The 22,483-nt window shown below is 38.3% G+C and overlaps 1 protein-coding gene across 4 annotated transcripts in view; it reads left to right on the forward strand.

Moving 5' to 3' along the window:
- The window catches only part of GRM5 (glutamate metabotropic receptor 5), a 298,233-nt gene that overhangs the window by 110,088 nt on the left and 165,662 nt on the right, over positions 1–22,483 (forward strand). For all 4 annotated transcript variants that reach the window (XM_076328339.1, XM_076328337.1, XM_076328338.1 and 1 more), the window contains one exon: positions 22,015–22,264. In XM_076328339.1, coding sequence (XP_076184454.1) covers positions 22,015–22,264 — 250 coding nt within the window. The remainder of the gene's footprint in view (positions 1–22,014; positions 22,265–22,483) is intronic.

Below are 22,483 nucleotides of genomic sequence, written 5' to 3' on the forward strand. Positions count from 1 at the left end.
AGTTTGTCCCCTTGTTATTCCCCTGCTAATTAGTTGCTGAGTATTGCATGGTTATTTTCTGCAGTAGCTCAGAATGCTGGAGGCACTTTGCTATGTCCCCACTGTCATTAGTCCAGGTTCTGTGCCTTACAGAAAGGTGAGGACTCATCATGCCATGTTCAAGAGACAGTGTATTACGCAGCTTTGCAGGGACATTGCCAGCAAGATATTCTAGCAGACACCCTCCTAGTTATTACCTGAATATGAGGTTAGAGGCATGATTTTGTGTTGTAGACCTTACTAGTAAATTGATTTTATTAGATCCCAGAGAAAACAATAACTCCCTGTATTTTTGTTTCTCTTAAAAAGAATTCTGAAGAATTCTTTTAAACCAAATGCAAGTAACTAATTTTGTGGAAACAAAAAAATCCATTGCTATTGTTGTGAAAGATGACAACAAGCTGATCACAGCAGGTCCTTTTCTCTTTGAAACCTTCAGATGCTGGAAATCAGCTTGGAAATTTCATGGGAAAGTTTAAATATACAAACTTTTCAAAAGGAGAGTGGAGGTTGAAAGAAATCAGACTTTGGTTTCAGAACAAGGCATTATCACATAATAATGTATTGCAGGCAAAATGGGGATAACAAAAATATTAGTGGATACCCAAATAAATCCCATAAAGCATGTAGTTCACTGGTGAGAAAAAAAAAAAAAAGTAAAATTTAATTTTTTCTTTTGCACCCCGCAAACAAAAACGGTAAAGACAGATCTATTTTGTTTGCAGAATTTCAATCAGGATTTGCTGCCTTAAACTGCTTATACCGAGATTAAATCAACATAACATCATTAAGTTTTATGCAGGAACCATACCCAAAAGCAAAAAAAAGTGTTATTCATATTGCAATATATAGCAATGATAAACTGACAAACATCCATGAGTTCACTCACACACAAACACACATAGGGATGCACCCGATCATTTGGAGGCCAGCAGGAATCATTGCAGGAGCTTTCCACCTGCCAGCCTTGTTAATGTTACTTTGACTTATGAACCTAATTTATACAGCTTATTGCAGCCTTTGGTTAAAATTACCCACATTATTCATGTACTTTTCAGAATTACAAATCATTTCACATGCTATGCAAAGCGGCTCTTCCTATACATACCGACAAAGCCCAGTGCAAATCTTCTCAAATGTATTTATTGGAGAATTAAAGCTGTTTGCTTATAACAAATTGGAAATCTGTGGTGCAGAAATATTATGCATAACCTTGTAAATCAGATTAACTGGTGTTCCTTCTTTCACATAATAAATTCCATAGGGAGCATCTGTTCAAGGCAGTGCCTGACAACCTGGCACCAGATCAGAAAGCTTGCTGCTTTCTGCACTAATTTTGGAATCTGGTCCAAGTGGGAGCATCATTACTTAAACTCAAATCTATTTTACACTGAGATTAACATGCTGTGATACCTGCTCATTGTGGTCCATTAGTCCTCGTACCATTTGAGCAGTCAGCTGTGATGTGTTCAGCGGCTTGGTCTGCTCAGTTTGAAATGCTAATACATTTCATAACAGCAACATTCAACACTGTTGTGGCCTTTTTTAAGCAAACACACCATTAGAGTTGATGAGGCAATTAGAAAAGCAAAGAGGTCTGAAAAATCAGAGAAGTTTGTCACAAGAACTAACCTGTTTTTTAACTAGTATTTCTTTGAATTTGACAAGAGAAATGTTCATTTATTATGAAGACAATGTAAAAGCTGTTGGAGAAATATTTGTCTAAGACTGAGGATGAATAACTGGGGGCAAACTGCAAAGGAAGGCAATGGGGTCTTTATGTCCTCAAATAAGAATGGAAAATGAGCTTTAGATGTAAGTGACTCAAGGAAAGGATACAGGGTGAAATTCTGTTATGCACCTCAAATATGGAGGTGCTGTCTTTCTTTGCCTTTATGTTGAAAGTTTGTTTAAACGGCGTAACATAATCTAGAATCAGTTTTGTAATGATGGAGTCGTTTGAAGGGAGAAATGTTTAACTGAGGCTTAGGATCCAGACACATGGATGTAAAGGGCTATGAAGGCAACACGCACCTAAATCATACTGAAATAAGAGGATAATTTTTGACCTAGCTACTTAAAATTAACAATAACCAGTCTGGAAGAGTCATCAGTTTACAATAATGAAGGATTAGATAATATCTACCAATGGTCCAACTAGTCAATAGTGGTTGTTCAATTACTTAATAGTGGTTGAAGAGCAAGAAATGTATTTCCTTACTGTTGGGAGGGGTACTGCAAGGAAATTGCATAGCCAAAAAGAATCAATGTCTTTGTTCTAATTTTTGCAAATTACAGGTTGACTCATCTCTGTATTCCAACAATGTTTCAAATCAAACATTTGTATTTTCTGCATCAATAATGAAAAATTCATCTTTGCATTAAATGCTTGCACAAGTTTCACATAGCATTGAAATCCTAGTAGATGAGAATAACCTCAGCTGAAATTGTTATCTGTTGACATGAACTTGTTAGGAAAATCTGATCTGATATACTCCCTATCAAATTCAACACAAATAAGCAATACACTGATCAAATGAGGACTTCTCATATGATATCCTGTCTTCACACTTCAAGACAGATGTGAAGACTGACCTAATAATCTTTTTATTTTTATATCTAAATAACTTTGATTGTGTACTCAATGAACAGTGCACTGGTTAAAAAATAACACTGCAATTTATTGGAGTTTGGCAGGGACAATAAAATCTATTTATGTTTTAAATTTTTATAGTAATTGTCATTACATTTGGCTAAAAGAGAGAAAAAAAGTCCTTAGAAAACCCAGTATACCTCAAACAAATAGTTTGCAAAGGATTCCAATTTACTTAAAATTATTCAAAAATCTACTTGTCACTGATAATTATTAAATGACTTCTAGTTTGAAGATTTGTTTTTTCTTTGGCTTAAACAAGTGATCAAAATTCAATTAATAACAGTTTCAGCTGTAACTTCAATAGTGAAAGGGATACCAGCCACTCCATAATAAACCCATGAAATCTTCAGAGCTGGTACCGGACCATCTAAAAGAAGAGAAAGGAAGTAGTCTATCACCTATTGTTTACAAAATATCCTTAGGAAGACTTTTTCTTTTTTTTTTATTTTCCCCTAATGCACAATCAGCCAGTGGAACCAAGCAAGCTCACAGAAACATGAGAGAAAAGGTCTCCCAAAATAAGATTTTCTAAATATCTTAGGTTCTTTCATTGGAACCTAATAGTCTAAAATTTCTTAAACCTAGTATTGGATTTATTCTCTGGCTCAGTTTCCTACCCTTAATTGGGAGACTAAATAATTTCCTTGATGAAGCTTTCACTAGAGCTGGAAATTTATTTTTAAAGGTGAGAAACAGTCTTTTTCTGGTCCAAAAATGCATTGCATATTTGGTCCAAAAATGCATTGCAAATCAAGAAGTTCTCTCCTGCGAGGAGAGGGAGGGAGGATTTTCTTGGAATTAGAATTAACACATTAGAAAGGCAGAGCTATTCCCATTTTAGTCAGTGGTTCAGTGGTCAAGGTACTCAACTGGCGAGCAGCAGATCTGGGCTTCAGTCCTCTCTTCTCTTCCCAAAATCAGTTATCATTTAGGAGAATTCCCTGACTGCAGGGTGAGAAGCTCTGGGTTGTGGTGTGCTTAAACTCATTTGCTGATGGTCTTTCATTTTGTTAGGAGCACAGCCCTGTCTGATTCTGGAGGAATAACCCCAAGCTAAAGACTTATTCCCCTCGTGTGTTGAAAAACAGTTTTATAGAAAGACTTGGGGGTACTGGTGGATGAAAAGCTGGACATGAGCCAGCAATGTGCGCTCGCAGCCCAGAAGGCCAAGCGTATCCTGGGCTGCATCCAAAGAAGCGTGGCCAGCAGGTCGAGGGAGGTGATTCTGCCCCTCTCCTCTGCTCTGGTGAGACCCCCCCTGCAGTACTGCGTCCAGCTCTGGAGCCCTCAGCACAGGAAAGACACGGACCTGTTGGAGCGGGTCCAGAGGAGGGTCACGAAAATGGTCAGAGGCTGGAACACCTCTCCTATGAAGAAAGGCTGAGAGAGTTGGGGTTGTTCAGCCTGGAGAAGAGAAGGCTTCGGGGAGACCTTATTGTGGTCTTTAAATATATAAAAGGGGCTTATAAGAAAGATGGAGTGAAACTTTTTAGCAGGGCCTGTAGTGACAGGACAAGGGGTAATGTTTTTAAACTGAAAGAGGATAGATTTAGATTGGACGTAAGGAAGACATATTTTATGATGAGGGTGCTGAGACACTGGAACAGGTTTCCCAGAGAAGTTGTGGATGCCCCATCCCTGGAAGTGTTCAAAGTCAGGCTGGAAGGGGCTTTGAGCAACCTGGTCTAGTGGAAAGTGTTCCTACCCATGGCAGGGAGGTTGGACTAGATGATCTTTGAAGGTCCCTTCCAACTCAAACTGTTGCATGATTTTATGATTCTATGATTTAGCATGTTTTGGGTGGGATTCTTTGGATATGTGAAAATAAGACAACTAACCAAACCGAATTATATACTCTACAACTCTAGTCACCTCATCTAGAAAAAAAGATGTGTAAGATAGGTAGATGTATCATCTCCTGCAGCTGCTGCTTCCACTCCATGGATGGAACACAAACAGTTCCCAGGGGACGACTGTTAAGATCCCAAGTAACAGGGTTAAGATCCCATCTAGCAAGTGCTATAGGGGACAATCCATCTATCCTTCCTTTATAAATAATCAGTTGCCTGACATTTTGTAAGTCCTTTTATTTCATGTGGCTTTATTTCCATTCTCATTCTTTGTTTTTCTTGTCTAATTAGAATTACCTATTTTAGAAAAGGGACTCTCTTACCCTGTCTTTGTGTCATGCTTAACATGGTAAGGACAAGATCTTAGCTGGCGTCACCAAGCAATATTTAGTACTAGTTGTATTCATAATAATAGTAATTAAAGATACACAGTTGAAGGATATAAATACTTAACACAACATTGTTTTATCAGCAAAGTAATTAGTAGAAAATCTTCCCCCTACCCCTTTCTGTCTCCCTCTTTCTTTCTCTCTTCTCTGTTACACGTCTGTGCCACCTTTGTACTTTTGTAAAGTTTCCTTTGGTTATCGCCTCATATGAACATTGCCTGTTACAGCGCACCACGGTCAGACTATTCTGAAAACTGATTGCTGCTGTGGTGTGGCTTGATTTTTATGATCTCCATTAATATCTGAAATCAATACAATGTGCAGAGTGTATAAGTGATGAAAAGGACTTTGACTTCCTCAGTCAGCCCTGAGCCTTGCATCTGATAGGGAGCGCAGATTAAATCTGACCTGGGGCTGAAATCCTGAAGAACGCTGTCATTTCTTTGTAAGCAGTACTTAAAAAAATTCCAGAGACTAAGGCTGGTTTGGTTCGGTTTTGTTCTTTTATTATTTTTTATTTTATTTCTTTTCTCCCTCCTCCTGGGATTTACCCTGGGGATTTTTATAAAAGGCATTTTATACTGAAGTGCTTCATTGTTGGTGAACACTGTCACCAAATTCAGTATCAGGTGTTTAAACAGGTCTATGAGGTTTGCAAGAGCCTTGTGAGTTAATGGTTTTGAAAAGGTAAAAACAAAAATGAAGCTCTGAGGAAGCTTTAAATATGGACAGAGGAAAAAAAACCCTTTAATATCTCAGTCTGTTCCCTGCCTCTTCTTTCGGTGTGCTCCTTAGTTATAGTTCAAATTAAACTAAGTCCAGGCAGGTTTAGATTTCAGATTCATTCGTAAAAACACACAGGGAAAGTTTCCTGCCACAGTCTTTTAGACCTAATTGTGACCTTTGGGTATACCTGTAAAAGGGATGTAACATTACAGAACTTTCTAGCCTTTTAAAAAATATATGTCTGTTCTGCAATTAAGATAAAACTAGCATCAGAGATTGATGGGAATCAAATTTCTAATATTCTGACTTTTTAAAATTCCAGCTCTGAAGGAAAAGTAAAATTTTTTAATTCCTTAACAAATGGCAATTCTCTAAAGAAAAAAAAACTACAAAACATTAAAATATTTTGCTTCAGCATTACAGGAATGTTTTGTTTAATGGGATCATTTTGAATGTTTTGGTTAATTTGGTTAATTTGTACTTTATTATAACATATCTGATTTCAGCTATATAGAAATGTAATGCATGCTTTACAACACAAAAAAAATTTGCCTGCAATATGCATCATATATTATAGTGCACAATAAAATCTATATTCTATTATTTTGGTCTAAAGGAAATGAACCAAAATAAGACAGGCTGACATTTCTGAAGCAATAAGATCAACTTTTCCCATTAAAAATGATGTCAAAGTTAATATATGGTAAAAAGTATAGCCATTGTTTTTAAAAAACTGTTTAATTTAGGCATTTTAGAGGCAGTTTACAAATTATTTAAGTAGTGTTCTTTACTTTTCCCATTTTCTTGCTTAAAGTACTATTACCAGTGATGACATCATTATTATTATTATTCCAGATCTAGAAGTACTTATGACTACCTCTGCAGTGATCTTATCAAGCTAGACTCCACACAAATGTTAAACTAAAACTTAGTTCTTAATTCACATTTTTTAAGACCCTTGCCATGTATTTTGTGACTCATTCCATGTAGAGGATATTATTTTTAAGCTTACATTTTTTTTTTTCTTTTTCTTGCTAGTAGTTACCACAATTATTTTCCAAATTATTTGTATATTTTAAATATTTGCATTTGTACCTTATTGTTCTAGGAAACGGATGGTATTTCATGCCCTATACTTAACTTATCAACTCCCACGACAACTTCTGGCATGCTATGAGTGAACATCCTGCTGTCTCATATTCCGTAGCTTACAAGAGACTACATGTGTAAAGTTGAAAGTTTTGTTGATACAATCGGTCCAGAAAAAGTTCTGGGGAGATTTCTGGATCACAAAATTCAGCATTGCTGATCAACTATAGGGAAAATCAAAGCAAAAATGCAATTTTAATAAAAAATGGGCAAGTACCACCAGGAAAGATTAAGAGAACGAATCCCAGATTACATTTCGACATGGTATGTAGGCTACTGACAGTGGAAGATACAGATCAGATACTCCTCAATCAGAGGGAACTGAGATTGTATTTCCAACATCCTTTCTAAGGGTCTTAATGAGAGAACTTTACTGGCAGTTTGGGGAATAAAGATCCAATAATTAGCTTTTTTTCCCCGAGGAAAAACATTCAGAAAAATGAACTTTCTTGCAAACAGTTTGGGGTGACAGAAATCACATTTTTTTCCCAAAGTCTAAGCTAACAATTAAAAAACAATAAAACAAAATACAGAGAGACATGTTGCTTGCATGTTTACTTAATCATATCTCACTGCAAAACTATACCTTATTTTCTTTCTGCTTTCTCTGTTGCTTTTGTTATTATCCTTCCACCCAGTCCAGAATTTTTAGTTTAAGTATCACAAGGTGAGCCTGTTTCTTTTCCCAAATTTCTAGCCAAGTCAACAATATCTTTAGAAACCTTTGCAATGTTTCTGTATCCTGGCTGGCATCCTCTACAATGTCCAGTTCAAAGTCATTTGCAAGTTTCATTAAAATTGATTAGTCCCTCTTCAGATCATTAAGGAAGAAGCTAAATATGATAGATGACAGTGTTTAGCACATCACATGAGGCCATCATCTTTGAACTTGAGCATCTCACAGTCAAAAAGAGTTTCAGGTCTTCTGATCATTTTGCCATCTGCTCGTTGGCCAAAAGACTTCTACTCCATGTCCTTCAAGGAGAACCCAGTGCTCTAGAATAACTGCATATATTTTTAAATGCCCGCCTAGGCAAAACCTATCTGCAGTGTTGCTGTCTAAGCATTTTGCTGATGGTTTTCCCTCCAACACCTAAGCAAACAATGGCAGCATGTAAAGCAACAGCAGTGCCCAAAGCACATTTCCTTTACCGTCAACGGCATCCTTGAAATCATGCCGATTAAAGGGCACTTGACAGGGAGATCCAGCTAATTGAGCACAGACTGATCTTCCTGAATGCTCTGAACACTCATTAATCTGCCGTGCCAAGTGCCAATGCTGATCCTGCAAATGCTGAAACTTGCAGTGTAACGTTAACTATACTATAGGATCAGTTCCCCTTTGCGCTATCCCTGCCCCCAGCATTGGCATTCAGGTTACAGAGAACCTTCTTGAACAAAATACATTTGCTCATGAAAAATATGGCATGGCTCCTAAACATGGTGAAAGTAATTACTATTTCAAAAGGGAATGAAGAGACAAGTCTAACACTCCTGTTCTTTTAGTAATATAATGGCGTAATATGTAGTAATGGGGTGGAGGAGGAATGTCTTAATAGTCATTTGATGGCCCATGTGAAACAACCTGGAAATTTCAGTCCATGCCCAGATAGATTAATTTGCCCACTTGTTTCATTGCCTGAAGGTGGAACAGTTTGGGGTTTTTTTCAATGCCGTTTTCTTTTCAGTAGATGAATGTGCTTATGTTTTGCTACTCTGATATTGGATCAGTCAATTAAATACTATAGAGGGAAATATTTAATAAAACTATAAATAAGATGTCAGGAATTTGAGTTCAAAATTTCCCCCAACTGACTATTTATTTTACAATTTCTATATTTTTTCTAGTTTATTTTCATAGAGTCATAGAATCATTAAGGTTGGAAAAGACCTCTAAGATCGTCGAGTCCAACCATCGACCCAACACCACCATGCCCACTAAACCATGTCCCTAAGCGCCTCATCTACACGTCTTTTAAATACTTCCAGGGATGGTGACTCCACCACTTCCCTGGGCAGCCTGTTCCAATGTTTCACCACTCTTTCAGTAAAGAAATTTTTCCTTATTTCCAATCTAAACCTCCCCTGACAGTGTCAAAGGCCTTACTGAAGTCCAGGTAGACCACATCCACAGCCTTTCCCTCATCCACTACGTGGGTCACCTGGTCATAGAAGGAGATCAGGTTGGTCAAGCAGGACCTGCCTTTCATGAACCCGTGCTGGCTAGGCCTGATCCCCTGGTTGTCCTGCACGTGCCTTGTGAGCGCCCTTAAGATGATCTGCTCCATAATCTTCCCCGGCACCAAGGTCAGGCTGACAGGCCTGTAGTTCCCCGGATCCTCCTTCTGGCCCTTCTTGTAGATGGGCGTCACATTGGCAAGCCTAATTTTCCAGTTTATTATGTCATGGATTACATAAACAACCTCCCCCCCAGAAAAAATAAGATGGAAAAAGATAAAAATGGAGGCTAGGGACTGATACTGTTATAGGCAGAGGACCAGAAACTTAAATAAAGTCCTAAATTGCCAAAAGATCAAACTATATTCAGCTACAGCTGTTGTCTTCCAGAAAGATTTCAAGCTAGATGCAGTAAGGAATGTATCTGTCTCAGAAGCATATATTGCAAAGTCTGTACTTTTAGGTTCCTGATCCTTGTCATGGGATACCTAGCTCTGTGTTTGGTACCCAAGCTCTCTGTCTAATATCTGAATAAAGCAAGATACTTCAGCATGTGGTTCAGAAAATCTTTGTGTTAAGAATGCACAAGAGAAAAAGAGAGATACAGATCACAGCATCTTTAAATACTACTGTTCACTTGGTTTCCAGTCTGAACTTTATCATGAACATAGACTTTTATTTTCTCTTAAGACATGGGTAGAGGATGAGGCTAGCTTTTTTGTATCATAGCCTAGTAACTACAGTATGGTCCCAGGACATCCTGAAAATTTAGGTCTCATTCCTTCCTTAGCCTGAGAGTGTTCAAACTCATATTCTTCAGTTTCCAAAAAAGTGCCATACTCATCAGTGCATAACCTATTTTTCTTGGAAAGAGGGTGGAAAAGACATAATACAAAAGAGGTGAGACCACAATCTATCCATCCTATTAAAATGATCTTTCTGGTCAAAAAATAATTCAGGATGTGTGACTCATTTGACATAGAGACATCTTACACATACTCAGAGACTTCAGTGTGAAGAAGACTTGATAAATAGTGACAATTTCAAATCTAGGCAGCAGTTGCTTAAGGATTTTAGGATTGCATTTTGTTCAAGTACGTAGATTCTGCCTGTCATACCCTACCTCATGCTAGAATAAGTAAAGAAGAATTCAGAAATTATAGAAATTTCTAGAAATTAGATAATGATAAATTCTCAAAATATCTGGTTCATCTACCTTGCTGAATTGATTGAAACAGTGTCGAAGACTTTAATGGTTCTCCTGGAGAAATTTGGCATATGTATAAGGTTCCAACAAACTGAACTGAGGTAAGACTTCCTACCTTGAAAAAGAAAGTGAGGAAAGAGCTCAGGCAACCTAATTTCACTTCTGCAACAAATAAACAATTGTTCACAAGAAATGGGCAATTTCCTTCTGGTGTCATAAAGAAAGAACAATGCATATTCTTCAAAAATAAATCATAACAAGCCAACCTAGCATCCAGTTGAGAGCATTTGTGAAGAATGAGTGACTGTATCTTAAAATCATTAAACTTTTTATTATCACACATGAACATTCTTATAAGAAGATATGAATCTAGACTTCCCTGTGTTAGGTGCACAACTGACTTTAAAACTTTATTCAAACTGTGTTTCTCACTTGTTAGCTTTCCAACAGAAGAGATAAACTCAATTTCCTTCTTAGATATCTGCCCTGAATCTGTTTTTAATTGTTATTTCCAACACTGATTTGAATTATGATAAACACAGTATGGTTATTGAATCTGTAAACAGTACCATGCTGGATGAAGCTGCTCCTAGAACAGAATAATCTGCTGCTTAAATACTGCATGAGGAATGATAGACTGAGAAACAGTTCTGCAGAAAACAAGACCTAGAAGATTAAAATGGATCACAAGATAAACTTGAGTCAACAGTGTCATTCCATTGTTAAAAAAGGTAAATATCATACTGAAAGTATACAAAGAGGTAATATGTTATAGAGATATGAAATAGTCTTTCAATTCTACCCTGCTCAGGCAAGGTACAAGATGGAAAAGTACCATATCTTCACAAAATCATAGAATCATAGAATCATAGAATCATAGAATCATTGAGGTTGGAAAAGACCTCTAAGATCATCGAGTCCAACCGTCGACCCAACACCACCATGCCCACTAAACCATGTCCCTAAGCGTCTCATCTACACGTCTTTTAAGTACCTCCAGGGATGGTGACTCCACCACTTCCCTGGGCAGCCTGGTCCAATGTTTCACCACTCTTTCAGTAAAGAAATTTTTCCTTACATCCAATCTAAACCTCCCCTGGTGCAACTTGAGGCCATTTCCTCTCGTCCTATCGCTAGTTACTTGGGAGAAGAGACCGACACCCACCTCGCTACAACCTCCTTCCAGGGAGTTGTAGAGAGCGATGAGGTCTCCCCTCAGCCTCCTTTTCTCCAGGCTAAACCACCCCAGTTCCCTCAGCCGCTCCTCATCAGACTTGTTCTCCAGACCCCTCACCAGCCTCGTTGCCCTTCTCTGGACACGCTCCAGCACCTCAATGTCCTTCTTGGAGTGAGGGGCCCAAAACTGAACACAGGATTCGAGGTGCGGCCTCACCAGTGCCGAGTACAGGGGCACAATCACTTCCCTACTCCTGCTGGCCACACTAGTTCTGATACAGGCCAGGATGCCATTGGTCTTCTTGGCCACCTGGGCACACTGATGGCTCATGTTCAGCCGGCTGTCAACCAGCACCCCCAGGTCCTTTTCCACCAGTCAGCTTTCCAGCCCCTCTTCCCCAAGCCTGTAGTGTTGCATGGGGTTGTTGTGGCCGAAGTGCAGGACCCGGCACTTGGCCTTGCTGAACCTCATACGGTTGGCCTCGGCCCATCGATCCAGCCTGTCCAGGTCCCTCTGCAGAGCCTTCCTACCCTCGAGCAGATCAACACTCCCGCCCAACTTGGTGTCGTCTGCAAAGTTACTGAGGGTGCACTCGATCCCCTCATCCAGATCATCGATAAAGATATTGAACAAGACCGGCCCCAAAACTGCACATCATCCTGGATGGACAACATGTACTAATTGGAGATCAACCACAAGAAAACCAGAAATATGAAAAGAAGTGTAGAAAACAGGATCACCAGATTAAAGCTGGACTTGTTTAGTCTTAAAAAAAAGAAAATTAAGTGGAGACATGGTGGTTGTCTTCAAAGCTGTTAAGGACTTCTGAAAACATCAATTTGAGAAGCTATTCTTATATTTGATAGGACAAGATATGATAGGCTTAAATTGAAAGGGAACATAGAAGAACAGGTTAAGAACTAATGAAGGAAAATTTATGAAAAGACTAGTTTGGCTTGGGACAGATTGTTCAAGGTAGCCATGAAATCTCCACCGTTGTAAAGAGTTTCTAAAAATTATTCTGTAATTATTTAATAAGTAACTATTCTTTTGCCCTAGGGCAGCTTAATCTGAAATTGAGGTGATCATATTCTTGCCTTCAACCCTGGTCTATTGCTATATTTTTCTTCTTCAGTTTCTGCATCCAAAAGCTGAGGATGGTAGTCTCCTACTTAGTAATACCCTCTAAAGTTGCAATTCAAAAACCAGCTGTACCTCTAACGTATTCAAATGTATTTTTCAAGTATTCTTCTAAGATGCAATCTTTGTTATCTGCCAAGAGGAAACAATTATCCAACATGTTCCTAAAATGAGACTATCTCCAAGGAAGTAGTTAGTCACACAGTATAGGCCTTCTCATCCTACACAGTATACTTTAAGAATGATTAATATGCCCCAAGAAACTTCGTATTATCCCCTTCAAAATCTTTTGAAAAGCACGCGTGGGAAATGCAGTCATAGATCTGCCTTCCAGTTACTACTCTAAATATTCATGGATTCCTGATAGACTGCACTTCTCTCAGAGCTCAGACTGGGAAAGTCACGAAATCCACTCTTGTCCCAAATGAACGTGCTGAATATGAATGTGCACAATCAGTTAAAGTGAAATTAAGGTGCTCTCTTTGAAGTAGCCTTGCCATCATCTACAATTACCATGGGAAATATTAGGTTTTATTATTAAAACAGATGTTAGACATACAGAGTGATTATTGCTATAATAAACACGATGTGGTTATTGTTACAACTAAGCAAATGTGGGGTTTTGTGAGGCAAAACTATCAGGTTTCATTCAGTCTGTTCAACATAAATGTGGCCTTCATGACTGTAGTTATCTGAGTTTCTCTCAATCGATAATACATTTATTCTCGCAACACCACAGTCAGGAAAATATTTTTACCTTCATTTCACACATGAGAGAGAGGGCAGAAAGAGAGGCACTTACCAGAAAACTCAAAAGATTAATTGAAGGCCTTCAGAGTCTATCTAATCCCTGAATTATGCTTCTTTTTGCTGGGTGACTTCTGGTAGTGCTCATCTACTGCAGCAGCAGAATAGGACATCAAGTGTATTTCAGAAAAGACCAGTTGCAAACCATTGCAGAATTAAGAATTTATATTACCTGAAGGTATGTTCCAGGTTGTGAATGTACAGAAGTGTGACTGGTTGTTCACTTGTAGAAGGGGCCAACTTTTGAGAAATATAATAGTTAATAGCCTAAGCCAGAACTGGGACTGGGTCCAAATACCGGTGAAGAAACCCCAGGCAAGCTGCATTCCTTGGGAATTCACTACACCCACAATGAAGGGTACAGGATCATAGACCGAAGTGTTCTCACTGCAAAGCCCTCTCCTTTCCGACACAGCATTTGTTTCCTGAAAGGAACATCCTCCAGTCCAATATTGTCAGTCTCATGTGCCCTCATTTCTATCTGAACACCAAACAAAAAAGGAAAAGTATAACCCTAAATGAAAGTGAAAGAAAAGTTAAAGTATCCCTGGAGTCCACTAGGAACTGTGTTTTCATTAATGATTTCATTTTGAAATGAAATGATGAAATGATACAGGAAATATCTAAGGGAAATATCTGAAAGTCAGGTAGATAGAAAGAGCTATTTCACACACAGAAAGTACAGAAAATTTTTAATCTCTCCAGTCTGAAAACAAGGAGAGCAGGCAGAGATGGCAGCATGTTTCTGCAAAAGCTGTCAAGCTTAAAATTCTTTAGCAGACATTAACATCACGGAGGACTTCAAACATCGCTCAGTGGACAAGGCCACAGAGCTGCAGACATGCCAGTTAGCAGGATGGATCAAAGGAATCATAGAGAAAAGGCTGTTTCCAGACTGTTCCCTATTTTCACATAGCAGCAATGTTTAAAGGAGTCTTTCTTTTAAAGTTATGAAGTGATAATTTAAAAATAAACAGAATTGAGGTGCATTAAGCTGTGAAACTACGTCATCATTTTCTTAAGAGGAATGAATTTATTATTTCAAAATAGCCAAGAGGAGATGAGAAAGAGAAGAGAAACTTTGCTATCAAAGTGATACTTCTGAGCTCTCTCAGATGAGGAGATAATGAACACATATATTTAATTTAATAAAGTACAGTTATATTTTGTGTATATTGTATATTACCTCACTAAAATAATTAAAACATTATTTATTTAAACAAAGATCTAATGAATGCAGCTGGTCTAAAAACCTTTGAATGAAAACTTCTGGTCAGAAAATACCCAGTAGCTGAAACTTAAAAACCTCACAGAAAAGAGCTGAATTAATTTCTTAATTAAACATGCTGAATTTATTTTTAAATGTCAAAATATTTCAGTTAATTCTTTTCAAAGTAAAAATAAACTAGTTTCCTCATTCAGAATGCATATTCTGGTTTTATTTTACGTTGTAGAAGGTGATATGAGGCTTATAAGAAATTATAACATGGTCAATATCTAAATTGAATATTATAAGATCATTTCAACAAATTATTTCAATCAGACTGAATTGAATTTTAAGAGAACTAGAAGTGGGGTTTTTGGTTGGCTAGTAGTTTTGAGATTATGAAAACATTTCTTGTCCTCAAATGTACAAAACTGAAAATCTCAAAACTGTTCACAGAAGAGGAAATTAAGTTCATAGCCAGTATGATGTCGTGGCAACTAAAGCTTCTTTATATTGACACATCTTATACTATCTTCATCTATCAAGCCACCAGCGATATAAGCAATCCTTTTGGGTCTGAGTTTTATGAACACTTAACAATTGATAAGTGCTGTTCGAAGAGCTTTCAGTTTGAATAGAAAAGATGAACATCCAAGGAAATAGATATATGAGGTCTCCATGATCATATAGATAGCTAAGGACAGAGTTCTAACTGTAGTTATCAGTGTTTTATGTCCCTTATAAGGCCTTAGCTGTTAGATCATGCACTCACTTTGAATTTGTCTGTGCTTAAGGAAAGCAGGTACAACAATTGTAAGGATGGAGTAGGTAGTTTTCTTAAATAAATCACTGAGGGAATTTTTGCCCCGTGCTGCTTCTTTGCTGTTTTCTCGTTCTCTGATACCTCTCCGAGCCCAGCCAACATTGCCTGGCTGCTTTGCTTGAGTAGTCGTTCCTTTGGAGAAACCTTCCGTTGACATGATCGCTTGGTTTTGCGTGAGGAGCAACAGATAAACCTTCTTGACAACTCCTGCCAAAGAACATAACCTCACAGGAAAACAACTCTTGTGTGAAAACTGATTGCATATAACAGGCCATATTTTCATCAAGAGGTCTTCCATCTTGGCTGCATACTGTGCTGTGCCACAGCTCTGCTGTGGCCCTGTGAAGAAGCTTCATAACAGCTGTTTCAATGTGCGGCTCCAAATGAGGCATGGCGCTGGAGATAGAACATGGTGTCATGCTGAGGAAAGCCTAGCGGGACTTATTCTGGGTTGGTGTCCTTTCACCAGAGCAGCATTTGTCTACTTGCATTCCGAATGTTAGAGATTAGTTTATAAAAAGAGTAATATCCTTATAAATGTGTGTGTGTACATATATACATATTTCCATGAAATGCAGACTTTCAGATTGAATATTTCATGAGGAAAGAGCTCAAAGGCCTTGAAGTTGCTATCTAGCACTCAAGATAATTGAACTGGAACATCCCAGTCTCCGAGTGATTATTAAGGAAAAGATCTGGTTGGAGATGTTTGAGTGGAATATATTTTGAGGAACTATTCTCATTTAAGGTATTTTTTAATGGGCTGCTTTCAAAATGACATTTTTATTTTATTTGTTGTTGTTTTATACATATATACTTAATATAGAAACTGAAATCCCATTTAAAATCATTTAAATAAAATATTTTGATAAAATGAAAACAGGTTTTTTTTTTTCTTTTTTTTAGTGCACATAAACAACTCCAGAATTTCAGGCACATGTGATTTGATTTCATTTGGTTTATACCCTTCAGAATGAAATAATGCTCTATTGTCCCACTCTATTTGCAGCCATAACTGTACCAGGAAGGCTGTGATTTTCGTAATGTTGTATCATTACGAAATGTTGGCCCCTCACTACAAGAAGGACGTTGAGGTGCTGGAGCGTGTCCAGAGAAGGGCAACAAGGCTGGTGAGGGGTCTGGAGCACAAGTCTTATGAGGAGCGGCTGAGGGAACTGGGACTGTTCAGCCTGGAGAAAAGGAGGCTGAGGGGAGACCTCATCGCTCTCTACAACTACCTGAAAGGAAGTTGTAGCGAGGTGGGTGTTGGTCTTTTCTCCGAAGTAACAAGCGATAGGACGAGAGGAAATGGCCTCAAGTTGCGGCAGGGGAGGTTTAGATTGGATGTAAGGAAAAATTTCTTTACTGAAAGAGTGGTTAAACATTGGAACAGGCTGCCCAGGGAAGTGGTGGAGTCCCCATCCCTGGAGGTATTTAAAAGACGTGTAGATGAGGCGCTTAGGGACATGGTTTAGTGGGCCTGGTGGTGTTGGGTTGACGGTTGGACTCGATGATCTTAGAGGTCTCTTCCAACCTCAATGATTCTATGATTCTATGATTCTATCAAGTGGTTGCTGTAGCTGCTCAAGAGTTTTGGTATTATGTCCCTATTCTTAATAGTGATGAAACTTTAAAAGGGTCATACAGTCGCGGCAGTTAGATATGGACAATATCTAGTAGGTATCAGTAGTAGCAGGTACTATTGGTGTTTTGCCATGATTAATTTGAATTGTAACATTCAGTAGTAGCAGGTACTATTGGTGTTTTGCCATGATTAATTTGAATTGTAACATTCAAACAGACTTCTAACGTTTCCGTTTGGGAAACTATTCTACACCCCCATATCCTTGACTCTCTGGAAGATCATCCTGGTAAATCAACCAACATGTTGCCTTTCATAAATATCTTCCATTACTCCCACATGCATTTTCAAAATTATACCTACTTAGATTTTTTTAGGTATTTCTGGCAAAGTTCATTCTATTGATGCCAATTAAAGCTAGTAAAAAATTAAGCTCTGTGTTCCCTGTATTGCTTGCAAAACATCTACTGAGAATTTCAACCTGACTTGACTTCTTTTCTGTGGCTCAGATACAGCATAGAGTATTATTCTGTGTTTTGCTCTTCCTTGTCTATAAAAATGATGGTAGCACTTCAGCTGAAATAAATACGCTTTGTGGTAGGTAGGATTATTACCAGCTAGATGAATGACATAATGCATTTCTTCAATTTCACTTCAGCCTCCTCGTCTTTTTTCTTTGTGAATTTTCACTGTGTTCTACCCAAAGCAATTTTACATCCTAAATCTCTCCTAAAGGTTGATTCTCATCTATGTTCACTGAAACTCTCTTATAAACCTAACAATTACCTGATAACAATTTGTACGTGCAGCTAATGATAAAAAAGCTCTTGCATTCAAAAAGAAATGTGTGACACCCCAAAAATCCCTGGGCAGGAGAAAATGTGGTTCATTATTCCATTTGGCTGTAGGGACTTTTTGTCTCATATTGACAACTTTTAGTGTGATACAGCAGATGTCAGTGTATTTTGTTTATTATCTTGAGATTAAAAACCTTGTTGTTTTGCTGTGTAACGCAGATAAGATCTTAATGGTTTATGTTTAGATAGTTTAATTGGCTCAACTGCTGGGCAGGAGGAGCAGCAAGAGCAGCTTGCAGTTTGCCTGACCCTTTTCTATCAGATTGAAGTATTATTATGTACTATACTATATTAAGCTTCATCTGGAAAAAAGCACAATCTGTTCTTTTTAAGCTTCTTAATAGTTTCTAGTACTGATTCATTGGAAGTGGAACTAACAGATTGTTATAGTTAGACTGTAGGTGGGGACGCATATGCTTGAGTTTTGAACAAAATTCCAACTCTGAAGCAGGCATAAGTCTTTTGCATGATGACATAATCAATTTTTTTTTAAACATGCAGAGACATATGGGAGTAGCTTTTGAACTGGGCTTAGGGCCAGACGTTCAGGTAGGCAACATGCAGGATTCAGGCTGGCATTTTAAAAGAACCCAGCTGCCAGTTGTTTCCATGAGTACAGGACATATTTACAAAAGCCATCAACAGCCAGCAGCTCTGATTATGCCACCAACAGAAAAACTTTCAAGAGGACATGAACATCCAGTAAAAAATTGTGATATCTCCTCCAGCAGAGCCAGTCACAATATAGAGGTGCTGGTTTCCAAACACTGAAATGGAGATGGAGTTTGGTGGGGGAGGAGGAGCTGAATTGACCATACTTCCAGCTTGTGTTGTTTGTTGAGTCTTTTCTGCTGAACTGGAACTAGCCAAGCAGAAGTAAATCAATCCCTCCTTTCTGTTTAACTTTTCCTTAGGATCTTTCTTTAAATTTAGAAACAGAAACAAAATAGCTACGTGGATAGATTGCCAGGACCTAGGCAGCTTCCATCACAGGGGACTCACAGAAGACGTTGCTTTGGTTCCAGCGTAGGGCTTCTGAATTAATTTTCACTTGGAAGTGAAACTACAGACTCATTCTCAGAGTCAGGCTGCATAAGTCCTCACCTTGTCCATCCATGTGTGCAAGCCCAAAAGTCCCCATATCCTTCTCCTTGTGTCACAGACCTGGCTGAAGAGCGGGAACTGCCCAGTCAGCGGAAACTTGCTCTTGCTGTAGCAGTTTTAGTAGTACTACTATGGAAATGCCATAGTTCAAGAACGAAACGTCCATGAAGAGCCCAGTTCCATACAGAAAGCATGGAGATGCTCTTCCACTGTGAACCTCACATCTCACCCTCAAGCAAATGATGTAATGTAACTTACCCAGTTTCCCACTCCCATTCCCTCAGTGCTACATGTATACCTTCATGCACGTACAGTTTTTCCACAGAAAGAAAGATAGCTCAGAGGAAATTAATCCTAGTATGTGGTGCAAAGGACTTCAGCAGAAAAGAATTTATATTTCCATCAAGGAGTGTTCATTATCCCCACAGTATAGCTCAAATTAAATATACATACCTCATCAAACTTCTTGCACAACAGGGGAATTTACTATAAATAATTAATTAAGTAGAGTTTAATCAGCAATGATCATGATGAGCTCCACCAGTGTATTTGTATGAGTGTCTTGAAGCAAGGCTGCTTTCTGTTTTCATCAAATCTCCCTTGAGCTCATGCCATACAGCTATAGTTTTCCCAGTTGGAGAACTCAGTCACTCTCAGATTTGGACTGCCAGGGTGTTTTTTTTCCAAATGTTAAAAACGTAACACTTTGCTAAGTGGCCTTGGTAATTTAACATGTTTCCTCTCATTTTGGATGACACATTACTTTCTGTATGGTTTCACAAAACCTCCCTGTCTTGATACATGATGAGTCCATGGCACTTATGCCAGAGCAACCCTTATTTGACTGGAAAAGAGTTAATGCACTTTGTGTTCATTTCAAGACCTACTGTTTTTCAGTACTGTAATGAAACCTATTCTCAGCTTTATAGCAAGCCTCAGGGTGTTTGTACGTTTATACGTTTGTACGTTTATAACATTTTCAAACAAAGAGTGCAGCATCTGGAACATTGAAGAGATCCAATTCTGTAAGACCTGGCCGTGAATTTTCCATTGACAATTTTTTGACAGAAAATGAAGTCTTCAGAATTTCAATCTCTTTGAGATATACTATGGAACAGCTTTTCCTCAAACTTCCATCTTCTATGACAAAGCTGGATATGATTTTTTTTTTCCTTTTTATTTTCTGTTAGGAAAAATGAAACACAACATTTAATGTTGATCCAGATTAACTTAAATTGGAATAATTTTAAACAAAGCAGTGTATTTCCTGTCAAACAGCTTAATTTTATTTTAGATGGCCTCAGGGCCCGGTGGGAGTTACATGTGGCTGACCCCCATTTTTCTTCAGACTGACTTCTGAGGCTATAATACATCTTTCATGAGGCACCACATTTTTGACCTCTAGCTGAACTGTTTCAGCATCTCATGGGAATCACTTGATGCTCATGTATCACGGGAAACATAGTTTGCCCTAAGAGCGTGACACATGGGGAAGCAGTAGGCACTTGATTTACAACTCCCAGGAAACATTGCAACAACTGAGTTTAAAAATCGTATGACATTTTGTCCAGGCACAATTTGCATAGTAATGTTTTTTCCATCAGGCCTGATCACAGCAGGGAGGAAAATGAAAGTCATATTAGCTAAGGAGATCTGCATTCAAGTTGCCGTTCTGGTTGGGCACCATTTGGAAATTTCAAGGTCTCAGTGATTCATTCCTGATGTGAAATGTAGGTAATGCTATTTCCTCTCTTCTGCTCTATGTTTCTTTTGGCTATTCAGATGGTAAGATCTTCAAACTAGAGACAGTGTTTTTCATGTTCATGTGCAGTGCTGAGCCTAATACAGCCTTTAAACTCTAGCACCAGAGCGACAGGGACGATTCCCTAGGTGGGCAAGCTGAATGCTTGGTGGCTCCAATGTCTTAGGTCACAAAACCAGATGGCAGCCCAAATCCAGTTGTCTGATTCTTACTGCATTTTCACCTTCAGTGCTTTTATATACTTGTAAATATGCTGGTGAAAGAAAGCATTTTCCTTACAGATTCTTCCATTTGCAAACTAACAGAAATAAGTGAAGGACGAGCAGTTCCTTGCAAAAGCATTATTTTAACACTCTCACTTTTACTAATTTACTGACTGTGTTTCTATGGAATATTATTGAGGGGTTAAGGCAATATTTTGGAGAAAAATTTCCTGCCTCAAAGGCCTTCTTATTTAAATGAGACATGAAACAGATTTAGACAGCCAGATGGAGGAGCACAGGGAACCAGAGAGACAATCCTGGTCAGGATGATTGTCAGTGGCGTCAGTACACCCACTGTTCAAGCACTGTGACTTTTATGTAGGCCTAGCAATGAAGAATTTTCCATGGTGAAACAGAATAAAAAACAATAAATGTATCTATCTGTTAATATTTATTATCAGTTTATCCCACAGGGGAAGAATAGATTGAAAGAAAATATGAAGTTTTTCCTGTTGGGTTGGTAGACATTTAATTTAGAGAAAACCAACACAGAAGTACAATTAGTCCATCTGTGATCCTGTGGTCTCTGTAATGCTAATCCTCAATTATGCCATTCATTCTCCCGAGTCACCAGAAGTTCTTTCTTCATAGGATGTTTTACCTTTCAGTGTAATTAAAAAAATTTTTGCTTTTCAGATTGCATTATGAACAAAGTCGTGTTGTTATGAGTCATTGTTTTGTTTTGCTTATATTTAAAATATTTATTCTGAACATATATTTTTAGATTTTCTGAAGTAAACCCCAGAGCACTTGACCACATTTAGTCAACTGAAGAGAATCAGAAGAGGCTGTGCAATTTATACATACATTGTTGTAAACATTTGAGACCAGATCCTCAAAGGTATTGAGGTACCTAACAGCCTTTGATTTCAACAGAGGTGCAGGCTCCTAAACAGAAGTGAGGTTTCTGGGAAAATACGTTGACCTTGACTTAAAAAATGGATTAATAAATCAAAATGTTAATGTTATTTTGTTAAGATAGGTACACTGATCTCTATGCAGATATGTTACATATTCTTTAAAATATTTGCTGTTTCCAAAGCATGAAAAGCTTCTGCAAATTTTAATATCTGCATATGTGTTTCTGTTTGTATTTAGGAAACTACGGTGAAAGTGGAATGGAAGCTTTCAAAGATATGGCGGCCAAGGAAGGGATCTGCATTGCACATTCCTACAAGATCTATAGCAATGCTGGTGAACAGAGCTTTGACAAGCTGCTGCGAAAGCTTCGGAGCCACCTGCCCAAGGCAAGAGTGGTTGCCTGCTTCTGTGAAGGCATGACTGTGAGAGGACTCTTAATGGCTATGAGGCGCCTGGGACTCGCTGGAGAATTTTTGCTGCTGGGCAGGTGAGTAATACCATGCAATTATAGCCAGCCTCTTTACCGAGTGGGGTAAAAACAGTAAGACAGTCCAGTCAAGCATACTTAAAACGTACTCATGGTCTCTCCTATACATGTGCATATCTAAGAGTTAGAAAGTAATGTCAGCCATGTCATAGTGGTACATACTCTACAAACACATGCATCATTCTCATGACACGCCAGGCAAACACAAGCCTGCTTGGC

The sequence above is a fragment of the Aptenodytes patagonicus genome, chromosome 1, assembly GCF_965638725.1.
Source record: "Aptenodytes patagonicus chromosome 1, bAptPat1.pri.cur, whole genome shotgun sequence".
In the NCBI taxonomy this organism is placed as follows: Eukaryota; Metazoa; Chordata; class Aves; order Sphenisciformes; family Spheniscidae; genus Aptenodytes; species Aptenodytes patagonicus.